This window comes from Chinchilla lanigera, unplaced genomic scaffold, assembly GCF_000276665.1.
Source record: "Chinchilla lanigera isolate Chin_1 unplaced genomic scaffold, ChiLan1.0 scaffold00034, whole genome shotgun sequence".
NCBI classification, from domain to species: Eukaryota; Metazoa; Chordata; class Mammalia; order Rodentia; family Chinchillidae; genus Chinchilla; species Chinchilla lanigera.
In genome coordinates, this window is record NW_004955435.1 from 7,473,289 (window position 1) to 7,489,134 (window position 15,846).

A 15,846-nucleotide genomic window follows, 5' to 3' on the forward strand; every position below is an offset into this window, starting at 1 on the left:
TATATATATATATATATATATATATATATATATAAAACATTATTTAATTTGTCCTGATATTGTTTTTAAAATAAAACTACAAAGAAGGATAAAATGAGTGGATGGCTACTGGAGAGGCCCTGCAGCCCACCGTCTAAGAAAGTATTTTCATCCCTAAATGAATGTATTTTTAAAAATCACTTTTGCTTTTCTATTTTCAAGAAAATGTATGTTGTATAATGTAGCGATTCTATTGTCATTATAGACATTTTGAATTCAGTACCCCGACACCTAATGTAACATTTAAAAATACTCAGCTCCTATGTCCACAATTTCTCTTAATTTTCTCAGCCTTAAGGTTCGGAAGTTAGTTTCTTTACAATGTATTCAGCAAGCTTTACGACACTCGGTACCAAATTTGTTCTTCACAAAAACACAGATGTGGAGCAAGAGCACTGTGAGCACCACTAGAACTGCTTTGCTCGGCAGAGTCTCTGCTCACTTTAGGGTTCTGAAGTCCTGTTCCTTTCACACCTGTTTCCAGCCACAATTTAAATTATTGCAAAATTAACAAAGTTACTGCCAATCGAAGGGCCACTAGGGACTTTTCACTTAAAAGGGATGTAATTTTGGTGTTCAGCATGTGGAAAGCCATGTTTTTCAGTACTATTAATTAAACAGGCTTGATTTCTTCCAGGAAACGTGTCTGGCCCCTTTGTCAAAGGAGGTGGCGAAGTGTGCTTGGAGTTGTTTCTGTGTCTTCCAGTCTGTTCTATTGATCTTTGAGTCTGTTTTTTCGCCAGCAGCATGCTGTTTTTGTGGCTTTGTAGTATAATTTCAAGTTAGGGATTGTGATGCCCCCTGCCTTGCCTTTGCTGCCTGCAGTTGTTTTTGCTATTCTAGGTCTCATCCAATTCCAAATGAATTCTAGGGTTGTTTTCTCTAACTCTGTGAGGTATGCTACTGGTGTGTTCATTGGGATTGCATTAAAGCTATGTAACAATTATGGGCGTATGGCCATGTTCGCTCTGTTGATTTTTCCTACCCAAGAGCAGGGGATATCTTCCCATTTTCTGATATCCCCTTCAATCTCCTTTTTCGGAGTACTGTAGTTTTCATTGTAAATATCTTTCACTTCCTTCATTAGATTGATTTGTAAGCATTTCATTTCTTTGATGCTACTGTAAAAGATATGATTTCCCTAATATCTCACTCTGAGTTTCTTATTTGTTTATAGGAATCCTACTGATTTTTTACTGTTGACTTTATATTCAGCTATGTGACTGAATTTGGTTATTATTTAGATCAAAGATCTAAATATTAAAACAGAAATACTCAATTTGCTGGGAGAGAGAAAAGGTAGAACTCTTCTATTCTTGTTTTGTTGGTACCGGGAATCAAACTCAGAACCTTGTGTTTGCCAGACCAGAGCTTCATCCTCGGCCCTAGGTAGAACTCTTGAAGACACAGTTATACGCCAAGATTTTATGACCAAAACCTCAACTCAATCAAACAGGGAACATCATAAAGAATAAACAAGTAGGATCCCATCTTATTAAAAAGCTTTTGAACAGCAAAATAAATCACCAACAGAGTGAAGAGACAAACCACAGAATAGGAAAAATTTTTTCCAGCTGTTCCTCAGACAAAGGGCTAATATGTAGAACACATAAAGAACTCAAAAAAAATAAACCTAAAATTTGAAGATTCCATTGAAAAAATGAGCATCTGAAATAAATACACACTTCTACGATGAAGAAGTACAAATGGCAAATAAATACATGAAAAAATGTTCAATATTACTGGCTATTTGAGAGAGGCAAATTAAACCAACACTGAGATGCCATCTCACTCCAGAAAGAATGGCTATTACCAAGAAATCAACTAATAACAAATACAGGTGGGGCTGTGAGGAAAAAGCAACCGTTCTCCACTGTTGGTGGGAATGTAGACTGGTGTAATCATTGTGAAAATAAGTGTGGAGATTCCTCAAATAACTAAAACTAGATGTTCCATTTGACTCAGTTACTCTCCTTCTTGGTATCTTCCTGAAAGAATTAAAAGCATCACACCAGAGCAATATATGAACATCCATATTTATATTTATCTAAAATGTACCAATAACCTTAATTAAATGAAGAAACAATACAATAAAAAGAGATGATATAAGCTTTAAGTAACATACTGGAGATACTCTGACACTTCATTTGTTGTAATAGATAAAATAAAGGCAATAATTAAATGAATGAAGATAACGTTGTGTTTTACCTGAGGACCAGGATCACCACTCTCACCTTTGGCCCCAGCTGACCCAGGTCCTCCCTGTACAGAAAAATTGAAGACATAATCACTTAATTCAGAAATTTCCAGACCACTCTTACCATGTTTTCTACTTGAAATAAATACTCTAAACATGTTTAATCAAATTAAGAAGACTCCATTAATTAGCACAGCAAGCACTTCAAGTCTTTTACTCGAAGTAGTCCTCCTCTCAGCACACCCATTGTATTTCAGCGTGTCAAGTTACTTAAAGGCTTATATTTCAGTAACATCCACACAGGAGCCAACCTCATAAATCACACTCGCATCTTTAGTGTGAGCACCATCAGAACACTTACGCTGACACAAGGAGGACCGCTACACTGCGGTATAGTACTAGAGCAGCACAGATTCACAATAGTAGAGCAAAATAATTTAAAGCTATGTGTGTATTGAATCCATTTATACAAAACAGATTTGGTGAAAAAAAAAAATCACTGCTTTTACAGTCAAGTATTTGCAAATGGTGAATTCTTGAATTATAAAATGACAAAGATAGATGCTATTTTTTATCATCACCATCCTGAAATAATGTCAAAATATTTCCCAGGTTGTTTTTCTCCTGTGAATAACTCATAACAAAAATTTCTTACAAATATTTACATAATTCAAAAACTAAAATGAAAACCTCGCATACTAAACAGGAGAAAGCATTAAATTGCTTAATAAAGGAGTCGTGAGCTTTAAAACTAGGTACTGGGCCAGTCATAATCCCTCAATGCTTTAACACATTAAAAATGAATATAGTGGTGATAGTTAAATTCATGCTGAACAAGTAAACAGCTGTTTAAGGAGTTCCTGATATACTTAAGTCAATATATAGTTTGATAAATTGAGTGCTGTAAAAGTACGATGATTAAAATTCTACTGAAGTGAAAAGTGCTAGCTCTGCAGAGCCTCCTGGTGGTTCCATAGTGAAATAACTACTGGCATGACAGGAAAGGGACAATCAAGTAGCACACACCTTCAGATCTTGAAAATACTGATGATTTTCAAGCACTGAATGAAGAACTTTTGCAAATTAATTTGCACAGAAGAAAAACTGTGGTTCTATTTAAAATCCAATTATTAATTACTGTGTGGATACAATTATAGAAGTCAATTTGTTTTAATTAATTGACTATATTATATCTTTTGTATATAAGCACTAGGCAGTCAGTAGATTACAATTAACTTGTCAAAACACTTACGGTAAACATTGCCATGTAATACCTGACAGTAATAGAATAAGGAAACACATTTTCAATATTTCCTGCATATTTTACACTTTAGCTATCCATTTGTGCATAAAAATATTGGATACATTTCTACAAGTTAGTTTTTCATTGAAAACTGTCCATATTTATGTTAAAATCTGATGTACGTTGTGTTTGATAAACTTGAATGCATGAACTATTTTTGTAGACTATAGAATTACTAGGTATTTGAAATAGTTTAGTATTTTGGAACAAAGCAGAATAGAAAAGGAAATGGTGAAAAGAAATAACATGTTTTCTAAAATTTTTGTATCCATTATTTAATTTTTAGGCACGCTAAGTTTTCCATAAGTGGTAAGTAGATAAAATGAATAAATCTTGGCTGTAACATTAAGGATGTCCACATGTTATCTATGTTTTCACTCTGCCAAAATATAGTTTTAAAAATGGTGGCGCTCCAATGATTGGCCAAGAATTGCTAAAATAACACCTCTCCATTGGTTCTGCTCACCACCACCCTTACACTCAACCTGCATTTGTCCAGATGGTGAAGTAATGAAATGTAGTTGGATAATACTGTTTTAGCTGTCCTAGATGATAAACCAGAGCATATGACAGAATTTTCCAAAAAAGTGTGCCCATAAAAATAAAGTCGGGTACTCACCAAAAATATAAGTTATCAACTCCCAATTCTAAAACTACAGCATTAGTGTCCCAAGCTCAGGTTTCCAGGAATTTTTATTTTGAATAAAATGCCCAGGTAATCTTCTGCTCCAAATTTGGGAAAATGCTAACATATTTTCCTCAAGTATATAAATTTGAGTCACTGGCAAATTAACTCATTTCTTCCTCTGTTAAATTGCATAAACTATTCCATATTCCTTAGTGTATTGTGAGAAGCAGAAGAGTAAAATATATGCAAAAGAAATTTGAAGATTTCTTCAGAAATTTGTATAATTAGAATTATTTTGAAAATATTATCAGCACCTACATTACATGTAAGTGTCCGTGACTGAATGTGTACCATTTCAAAACACACAAAGTATTAATGACATTTCAAGAGTCAATTGAGGGAAATATAAACTTATGGAAAGCTACAAAACTCTTGTGTAAAACATGAAGACAGTTGTCATCTTAACAGGATCAATAAAGCAGATTTAGTAATTAGAAGGCCAAGTGACTCAAATTTCAATAAAAAGTGTGTGATTACATGTCATCTGAAAACACAGATAAGATTTTTGACTTTCAGAATAATATTCTATAAATTGCTTTTCTTCAAGAAAGCATATTGGAATCATATGAGATTACATTAAAGCACAGAAAAACTAATTTTTATAATAAAAAAACAAGTTCTTAAGGTAGGCATTTTTTCTCACAAATTCTAAAATGAGGGAACACTGGTTCTTTCTTGAAAGAACTTAATTTGCAAAGTATTATTTTGTTGTTTTGAATTGCTCTGTTGCTTAACCTTAGTACATTTCAAAATATCTGAAATATTTTAGAAAACAAATATTTGAAAAAGCCTGCTGGCATGCCTGTAAGAAAGAAAAAACTACATTGTTATTTTCTAAGAGTATCTAAAAAATAATTTCTCTATTATCTAAAGCATCTAATGGAATTTTGAGACCACCTTCAGTTTATACCAATTATCTTGCTTGCTACTGAGATTCTGTAAGAATTTTCACAGATTTCTTATATAAATGTCTTTTTAAATGGGAATTATACTTAATATAAAACTAAATCTTGCCAGGCCTGGTGGCGCACATGTGTTTGAGACCAGCCTGGACTACACAGAGAGTTCAGGGCCTGTCTGAACTACGTAGTGAGACCCTGTCTCAAAAAAAAAAAAAAAGTTTCAAAAATTAATGAAAATTGCATGCTACTACCTGAATCTGAGGCAAATAAATTGGATAGTTTGAGAAATGAATAGTTGTATATGTGACAGAATTATATTTTTATTTTATATATTTGACGCGAAGAAGTTCAACTAAAACCTTTTCATCAGAATGTATTTAAAGCTGAATTGGAAATGACTGTATTAATGGAAGCAATGTCAAGCATGAATATGTACATTAGTTTTGTCAACCACAGATATGAATACTACCTGCCAGGAGATCTGCAGGAAAGTACTAGTAAGGGGATTTTAACATATATTATATGTTTGGGTAAAACAACCTACCACAGGACCTGGTCTTCCAGTCAGACCCATTGGGCCAGGTGGGCCTCTCAGCGCAATCTAGAAAATAAAAAATATATCAAGTTCAGGAAAGCTCTCCTCGAAGAGCATTTTGAAATGCAGTGGTCATTGGCAGAAAATCCCTTACACAGCACATGATTAACACAGGTATAATAGCGACATGCTACAAATAGTGCCAGGTTACTGAAGAGAGGGAAGCTGCTACACTGACAAAAGACCTAAGTAATTACAAGACATTTTTAAAACCTTAAAACATTAAGAATCTATACCATATATTGTTATGATTTAATCAACAAAAGTTAAAATAGCTTTATAATAAGTAACACCTGGTAAGTTTCTATTCTGATGTATACTTCACAATAACGTATAGCGTTTTCCTCTTAAATGTTAACACATAATTCTCACTGAAAATATTCTTAAAAGTGAACAATGTGAGCTACTTTAAATAAGATTAAACTAATAGTACTTTAGGAAAAAATACAATGATAAAAGTCCAGCTGCACAAAGCGAACACTGGACAGAAAGCATTATGATAAAGTACTTTGCTTATTAAGATGTAATACTTCATAATAGTATATTTACTTTGCATAATCACAAATAGTGGACTGACTGCATGCAGTATTGTTACACTGAATATTAGATATACATAATTAGTGCAATCTAAGAGCTGTAATATATAGAATACAGCAGTTAAAAATCTGACAGAGGTTAAATTAGTATGGTGTGATATTTTTGAATATTAGTGAGTCCAAAAGATTAATGTTTAGGCTTATCCCAACATATCAAAGTAAAACTGTGATGGAAATAAATACAAAATTATATTAGAATAGTGCACGGAATGCAGACAGTAGGGTCTCAAAATTCCACTTCTAACTCACCATGGGATTTTTGACAATATACTTCTTAATCCTTGAGATTAAATATCTGAAAAATTGGAATTATAATGCTTGCTACCAATTTTTCAAGCAGGTGAAGAGGACTAATAAAATGAGGAATTCCCTGGCCTCAAAATATTTAAATGCAAATAATTACCTTACATTTTTTTTCAAAATGATACAACTTACAAGCTAAATCATAGAAATCACAAATTAAGTATTAAATATTTTCTAAATTATATTATACCATGCCCTAAAACCCAAATATGCAAATTTGTATTACCTTTCGATATGATCCAGTCAGTAATAATATGTTTTTCAGATTAGTTGATATAGGTAACATGAATGTTGAAGTAAATTACATCTTTCACTTATGTTTTCAGATATTTTGCACATACACACATACATATAAATATTCATGATCACAAATAGTTATGACAGAAGGGATTTATGTTGGATAGTAAGAGGGTAGCCATACCATACCAACCAAAACTACCTTTGTAACTTTCTTACTTAAAAATTACTATGGAAAAAAAAATACATGCTTTCTGATTTCTTCCTGGGTTTTTTTTGTGTCATGTATATTTTAATTGCAATGAAAACAGATAAAAATTTAAGATTATTTTATAAATCTAAAGATTGTTGATGGTTTCAATTGACAACAGACTTTAAACTGAAGATGTATCGATACTGAATGCATTTTGTAAAACTATTTTAAATGGTAAAGATTTTAACTAAAAAATACAGACTTTAAGGAAGCTCCTCTTCATACACAATAACACTCAAGAGTCTTAACTTTTTAGATTACTTAGGACATTTTAAATAATCAAGATGGTGAAGTTGAACATAGTTTCTTCAAACTTTATTCTCTTAAATATATCCATCCATCAGTAACTGACAGTGCTCAGAGAAAAAGGAAACAAGAAAAAGTAGAGATGTAAATTCATCAATGCTCATCAGAAAAATAAAAAACAAAAACCCACAAATTTTGGGTAGTATAGTGAGAAACTGTTTGAATTATATATAGAATTACCTCTAGAGTCAGTTACTTAATATTTACTTAATTACCAATATTGCAAAACTTAATACAGTTTTAGCGGCTGCTCCATCTATATTCCATACACAATTCACACACACACACACACACACACACACACACACACACACACACACCGGGTTACAGGAAAACATGTTTCTCTCTTACCCGAGCCTGCTGCAGTATGGCCTGAGCCTGTGCTTCCTGAGCAGAGATAGCTGGTCCTTTAGAGCCATCCCCACCATAACGAAACTGGGAAGAGATCACATAAAGATCAAAATGCCCCTTTTCAAATGTTTTACTAGGTTCCTTAATTACTAGATAAAAAAAAAAAAATCTTCCCTAAAATAGTGGCATGCTACAAAACTCCAAAGTAACTCCAACTTGAGTTTTGGGACCTAGATTTCTTTATTTAGCTCACTTTCAATTTCTTACTGTATAGACACTAGAAAACACTTTTCGCCTTATAGTCTATAATCTTTGAAACAAATCTCTGGATAAGTCTATTTTTATCTGCATAAGTGTTACCTACTTTATTCTTTCATTTGTAAACATTCCAAAGGCACTAATTTGAGTGGTGGTCATAGACTTATCTTTATTTTGTTGCCCAAAATTTTAGAGATCTCCATGAACAAAGAGAAAATTTCCCTAAGTTATACTTACTTCATTTGCCCATTCTTGAGCAATTATACTAGAAAATCAATCTACTTTATTATTCCACCATACAATCGAAAGTTTAACCCAAAATGCCATGTGAGTCAATATTTCACTCTAACAAATTATTTTTTGAAATTTTACTGCACTTAAGCCATAAATCAAATATTTTCTTACCCTAAAGCTATGGCAACAGAAATTTTAGAAAGACATCTTAGAGCAAAGCAAATAACTTTGAGAAATGAATACTGACACTATACATATCTTTTCTTTAAAAATTTTCAACCATAGTATATTTTGGCAAATAGCACACTAACATTATGTTAAACAGCATACAAAATGTATGTTAATGGTACAACCAGGGGAAAAACACATGATTAGCAATACTGATAAAAACTTCATGGGCAAAAGTATAATCAAATAATGAAAAACTTTGCGTAGAGATTGATTTTTACCAGATTCTGTTTAGTTAATTTCCAAAAGCTGCCTGATTGTACGTGTCTGTATTTATAGAACGGTGCTTAATAAACAGTAGTTCACAGAAACATGATGACAAAATATCAAATTATCTTTACTTAAAAAAAAATAAACCTACCGGTAACATTAACATGGTACCAGGAGGACCAGGTAGACCATCAGCCCCTGGTAAACCAGGACGTCCCGGAGGGCCCTAGGAAAATAAATGAAATCATCAAAATGAATAAGTAACAAAATTTACTGGAAGTACCATAACTTAAAATAGATGACATAAATTTATATTAATTACTTCACTACTGCTCTCTCTAACTTGGTTAATCTCTGTTTTTGGTAATTATACCTAGAATGGGTTGCATTTCTGTGCCCTAGGTTTGGAGGATTTTATTAATGTTTGGTTATTAATGTATAATCCAATGAAGTGTGAATTTCACTCAGTTTAAGTACAGCTATGAACTGCATACAATGAGGAGTTCCTGTGTGTTTAGGGGTCAATCAAGGATGAATCAGTGTGAGACAAACATGTGAATCTAGTTTGCTTTACACAAGGAAAAACAGGATCTGAGGGAATGAGAAGAGATCTCTTCACAATTAATGAATTTAATTTTTTTTATATATCCTCTATTGGATACTTGAAATATTTAACTAATTTATTAAACAGGTGCTACTTTCAGTGTATCCCCTGGCTACTTTGAGTATCTTCAAAAGAGATACTTTATTAACACAGATAATTACTAATCTCAGCATGTTGAGTTTAACAGGTTAAATTTACTCAGAATCACTAATTTAGTATGAATTCTAATCGATATAACATAGCCAGTATGTATTTGTACATACATTTATGTGTGCACATTTATCACTTAGTGTAAGTATAAATATATAAGAATAAATATGGCATTAGGATCAATAAATTACAGAATCCCAAACAGTCATTTGAAAGAAGGTTAGAATTTTAAAATGAACATAATATTAACTAAAGTGACTGATAAAAATATAAATATATTCATCAAAATAGACATAAAAGACTAAGCATCCAGGCATGGTGGCTAATGCCTGTAATGCCAGCAACCAGGAGGCTGAAGCAGGAGGATCACCAGAAGTTTGAGGCCACCCTGAGCTACACAGTGAACTGAAGCCAGATTCAACTACACAGTGAGACCCTGTGTCCAAAAAAAAAAAAAAAAGACTGAGAAAACTACATAAGAAAATGAGCAACTGCCTAATCGGCCATTTAAGTCCTCCAAGCTTAAGTAACTCTTACCCAACTAGAATTTTGGCAACATTTTTAAATCTTTACAGTTTAAATCTAAAACAAAATATTTTGCCTTATTTCAATTGCAAAATATAAGAAGTGCAATTACATTTAATCTCTGATCCACTAATTTGTTTTGTTTTACGACATTTGGATCAACACATACTCCTTTACACCTTTTATTCCCAGGTAATATAGTGTCAGTGTTTTACCCTTCCACTAAAGAATCTTCTTCATAAAGAATCGCAATGTAAAATATATTGTTATAGTATTATAATTATATTATGCATATGGATAATTATAAGTACATAGTACATGGAGAGAATGACACAACTATTCAACAAACTGGATTTTTTCTTCTCTGAACAGATTTTTTTATTTTGTGGAGAAAACATAAAACAAAATTCCATAACAAAATAATAGGGGAATAACAACAGTTACACATTACATGCTGTTATCTTTAAAGTAGTTGCTCAGGGTACAAGACAGGGGCATCAAATTTTCTCCCATCAATATCAGCACCAACCTTCCTTTTCAATGAACTAAGAGACATTAATAGTGTAACTGACTGGCATGGTTTCCTCTTCTTGACTGTTTTTAAAAGAAGAGAGGGTTCTTACTGACTGCGGAAGGACAGACACTTTACAAAGTTTATGGAGGCTTCACACAAATGATCTACTGTACCACATAACCCAGAACTTGGTGTTTATGGTACAATGCAGGTTCATCAACTCACTCTAAAAGTATTCAGCTAAATACCTAAGGGACTGTCTAGCAAATATATCTGGAATACAAATTTGAAGCATTGACTCTCATGGAATAGGTTCATCTCGATATTGAGGCTGAGAATAAAATTGGCTTGCTAATTCTACAATAGCTAAGCATGTTTTAGCCTCACTTTTAAACTGTAGCTTTGAAACTTAAATGTTGCACACACTCAGTTCACACACTTCCCACCCATACCCCACCGAGTTAAATGATAACACGTGAAATTGTAGAATATGTTTGAATTTTTTTTAACCTGGGTTGCATGCTTTTATAATGACATGTTGTTTCACTTACCCTATCACCAGGGTCACCAGGGGGTCCAGAGGGGCCTTGTAGACCTGGGGGACCCATAAGACCCTACAGAGAAACAAATCGTGACCTGAGTCAAATTCTTAATCTCATTAGTGCTGGGACAATTGAGTGTTCATCCTGCTAAAATCAAACAACCACTCGGTCATGTTTCATCAGTGTACTCTGGACTCTCGACAGCTGCACTGTGTAGCTTCCTACGCAGGGACAAGGACACATCGGAACAGCTTCAAAGGGAGTGAAACTGTTCCTATCCGAAGCTGCTCTGGGGGAGCCCAACGCCCCAAGGAAGAACAGGAGGAGAGCACGCCGCCGTCAAGGCCCTGAGGCGGAAGCTGGGTCCACCTTCTTCCGGAAGACAGGGGCTCTGAGATGAGACTCCCAAATGTGATGACAGAAAACTTGAAAAGGTGGACATCATTTAGCTGGAAAGCATTTCTGATATTTTCTTTCATTTGAAAGTGTAAGTATCATAGAATTATTTTCAGGTGACAAGAATTTAGTGAACTGCAAACAAAAATAGAGGGCTCCTCATAAGGTCTAATCATTTCAACAAGGTGAAAATAATAGCACACTGAACGACATCAGCTGTACCAGGAAGCGACAGTAGAATCTGATAATGTGATAATTACTCCACACATTAGTACACATAAGGCTGCAAAGGTCCACCTGACATACTCACTTCCATGCCCTTAGATATAATTATAGCTCTCTAAGAAAAAGAAGATTGCCTCTTGGCTTTACTTGGAAATTTTTCAGGTAGAAGGATAAAAAGTGGTCAGAAGATGCAGATATTTAACAAAAACAGCATTCAAAATTTAATCCAAATGCTCAACAAAATATTACTTGAAGAACCACATCAAAAAGCAATAGAAGTCCACCAGCTCCTCTGAGCAAATACTTGCATTTGAAAGTCAACATTAAAATAAGTGTTAAATGTATAAATCCGATAAAATAAAAATCTTAGTTTCAATAATTTAAAAATGCAAACCAAAATAATATTAAGTCATTTACATACCGCAGGTCCTGCTGGCCCTGGTGGTCCTTCAACAAGCATACCCTATAACAAAAAAACGAAAAAATCTTTCTCAGGGAAATGCAATTCTTAACCTCCTCAATAAGAAACTATAAGAGAGCACTACATCACTGCATTTTAAAAAGTAAATTTTTAATTTTTAGTATATAAAACCAATCACAATTTTGATAGGGAAGGAAAGAAATTAAAATTGATTAAAAAAAGTTCCTGACCTCAGAAGATCTAGGAACTAATTGAGGATAAGATAAATATTCAGACAAATAACATTACAAAGTTAAGTGCTCTAAATAAGTGTACACAAAAGATATTTGCCCAGATTTTTCCTAGTACTCACAGTAATGCCTGGTGTGATGCAGGCACTTATAGATATAATCCATATGAATGAATGAATGAAAGTAAGTGATACCTTAGCACTTTAATTCAGGATAAGGGCAGAGAAGTCCAGACAAAGGCAATAAGCACAAAATCTGAGATAAGCCAGATAATAAATGAGAATAGCTCAGGAAGAGAATTCAGTTCCAAAAATGTTTTTGACTCAACTACAGGATTTGATAGCTGAACAACGCAATGTCAGTTATAAATTTGGGTGGTATATTTTTATAGCAAGGACAAATTTATTCTGAAAAAAAGATTTTTTAAGAACTTTTCATGACTATATGACCTGCTTTCTCAGATTTTGTAGTAGAGCAAAAAGGCAATATGGTCCTTAAAGCTGTGTCCTTTAAATCTTTACCTTCTTTGCCTTTTTTTTTCCTTTCAATTTTCAAGTCCTTAAGAGTTTCTGAAACAGTTTCCATGGCTCTCAAGCAAAGAGTCAAACATACTGCATCCAGTTTTACTAGATTGGTTTTCCCAAACTGCTGCTTAAGGGGAACCATTGTAAACTCGCTTTCCAGTAGAAAGTGTTTCTTACCAATACCACACAGAATAATAACATTAAAAAATTTTAAAATGATCTTCAGAGCTTTATTTGAACATAGAAGAAAAAGTACTTTAGAAAAATACTCATATTCCTGCGTGATGCAGTTTGGAAAAGAAACAAGTATTTATGTGCTTTCATATATTTCCAATAATGACATCATAGAAACGAGGAGAGAAAGTCCTAAAATTAAAAATTAGAAGATCTTAAGTAATGTTTTATCTCCAACATCAAACATCAGAAACCACCAAAACTTACTGAAACCCATTAGATCTCAACTCCGTAGAAAGAGAATTAGACTAGACAAATTTCAGCGCTTTCCAAATTCCAAAATTCTCTCTCTATAATTTTTTTGGTTTATGGACATGGCAATTGCCAGAAGGACATTGCTGATTTATCTATTTGTAGCAAATTACAAACATGAGGGCATCAGGACTCTTTAAGCTAACATGTAAACATACACAAAAGTTTAAGATGATGCTGGCAATTCATAACAGCAGTTAAATGTACCAAACGTTAAAATGTGTGTCTCTCAGTGCTTACAGGTTCGACCACGGCTGGTTCTCCTTTCTGCCCTTTTTCTCCGTACACACCGTGGCCATTGATCTGTTGATTGAAAAGGTACAAACAGTCAAAACGTCCTCAAAGTAAGGAACAGCACACACCTTTCTGTTGTAAAAGGACTTTGATCGTTTATATGCATTTGAAACAAACTATTAAAATATGGGATTGTTAAAATAGAACCTTATTGAAGGTTTCAGTAGTGTATGAACATATACACTGAACCTAAAAAGACATTTAACAGCTGCTGTTTTAAAACATGCCATAAAAAGAGAAACTGTGGCCTTAATTATTATTGCAAGACATTAATGTATATCAAATTACATTTAATAACTATCTAAAATCACAAATTAGATTTACAAGTCAGGATAAACTTGGCTATTCTAATCTTATCAATAATAATAAAGGTAAGGTTCAATTCTAATAAACAGCAGACTTTCAATGAAGACTCCAGTAATCTGGCCTGAGATTGCACAGCTGAAGGTTCCCATTAAGAAGCATCTACCAAAGTAGCCTAGGAGTGGTGAGTACTTATAAATGATATAAGAATTCAACCTGTATTTTAAACCTGAAAAGATACCAGTATGGTTACGAATGCACCCTAAAAGCAGCACACACAATGACACAGAGCGTAACGCTGACTTACGCTTGTTTCTGTGAAATCAGTTTCTGCGGGTACACCTGGACCAAACTCTTCATTAGGGGGGCTGGTCGGTTTTTCTTCATATTCTTTATAGTCATAAAAATCATATTCGCCTAAATCTCCATCTACCAGAAGATCAGAGTCCCTGCCGTCTATGTCTTTATTTTCATATAGAGTGTCCTCGGAATTTTTCCTTTGGGGATCATAATCCTCTCCAGTTAGATATTCTTCAGTAAAAACGTCTTCAACTGGATTTGGCTATTCATGTAAGTTGCAGAGAATTGAAGAACATAAAGTGCATTTGTTAGTAAAGCAAGGTAGCATTTGTAACTACAGCTTGGTGGCATGAATGAAAAGAGTTTTTATCACTATTCAAGCAAGACTGAAGGCCTGGAAAGCTTGCCTTTAGTATCACCGAAAGAAATACACTTGTACATTCCCATGCACAAAGATATATTGCTTTCAAGCCATTTTCCCAATGAATTGCAAATACTCACATGGTGCCAGCATGTGTATTTGCTTCCATTAAAATATCCTGCTAGTCAATTGGACATTTACTTAAAATTTGAATAATAAAATATGTGTAAAGAATCGTTTGCTTTCATAGAACATTATTAAATGCAATTACTACATGGATAATCATATAAATTTGATATCTAATTCATAAGTAAAATATTAATGCCAAAAAAAACCACATCATTGCAAGGGTTATACAGAATAGTGTGCACGTGGAGAAGTCATTATATTAGACTTCTTTAAAGTAAATAAAACATCAGTTATAGTCCTCAAAATTTAAAACAATTAAATAGATATTACTTTATAACAAAAATTAGAGACTAAAAATTAAAAATAAAATTTACATCAATGGTACTTCCTTAGAGACATAGGATGAAAATGTGGAAGTGATTAAATGAGTAACTATTATTAAAATAAAATATCCAATCATTATGATGCCTTTTGCTCTTAGATAAGGAGTCTATCCTCGTTACAGAGGTGGAATATTATTCCAGAATGGATTGTGAACTGTTCATGTCCCTAAGCTAAAAGAGCTGCATGAATTTGTACAGATAAATAAAAATCTTGAGTCAAGATATCTTTTAAAAAATGATTAAGACTATGTAAAACAATATTCATTTACATGCTAAATGTTCATTATTTTAAATTATGTGTTGCAGGCGAAGTACTAGTGGCTTTATTTGTCAAATTAGGACAAACTGAATATAAATTTCAAATAACTGACTTACCCACATATTACTCATACTCTGAAAAATACTAAGGGTTCAATGCCAGGCATATAACAAAGCTAAGAGTTGAACTGCATATTTTTTTCCAACGAAAATGCGTGCACAGTATGGAATTCTCCAAACTGATTTTAACCTACCTGAATTTAAATATTTTCATAGAACATAATGGAATAGTTAAGATAAATTATTTTAACCATAATTAATGTTATACTCATAACAAGTTTAAAAATAAATATCTAATAAAATCCACTTACACTTATTTCTGCAAAAACATGTCATTAAAATGCATGATTACTGATTGGCTGAAATAAAATTCTAATTGTATCACTTGACGATACAATTATCATTTCAGAGGCTTCTTCTTACAGAAGAATCCTGTTGCGA

At 33.2% G+C, this 15,846-nt stretch overlaps 1 protein-coding gene across 1 annotated transcript in view; it reads right to left on the minus strand.

Annotated features, from left to right (window-relative positions):
- The window catches only part of Col11a1 (collagen, type XI, alpha 1), a 192,619-nt gene that overhangs the window by 120,672 nt on the left and 56,101 nt on the right, over positions 1-15,846 (minus strand). The window contains exons 8-15 of the mRNA XM_013516403.1: positions 14,222-14,476; positions 13,558-13,620; positions 12,078-12,119; positions 11,045-11,107; positions 8,852-8,926; positions 7,771-7,854; positions 5,674-5,730; positions 2,248-2,301 (exon numbers count right to left, since the gene is read on the minus strand). Coding sequence (XP_013371857.1) covers positions 2,248-2,301; positions 5,674-5,730; positions 7,771-7,854; positions 8,852-8,926; positions 11,045-11,107; positions 12,078-12,119; positions 13,558-13,620; positions 14,222-14,476 — 693 coding nt within the window. The remainder of the gene's footprint in view (positions 1-2,247; positions 2,302-5,673; positions 5,731-7,770; positions 7,855-8,851; positions 8,927-11,044; positions 11,108-12,077; positions 12,120-13,557; positions 13,621-14,221; positions 14,477-15,846) is intronic.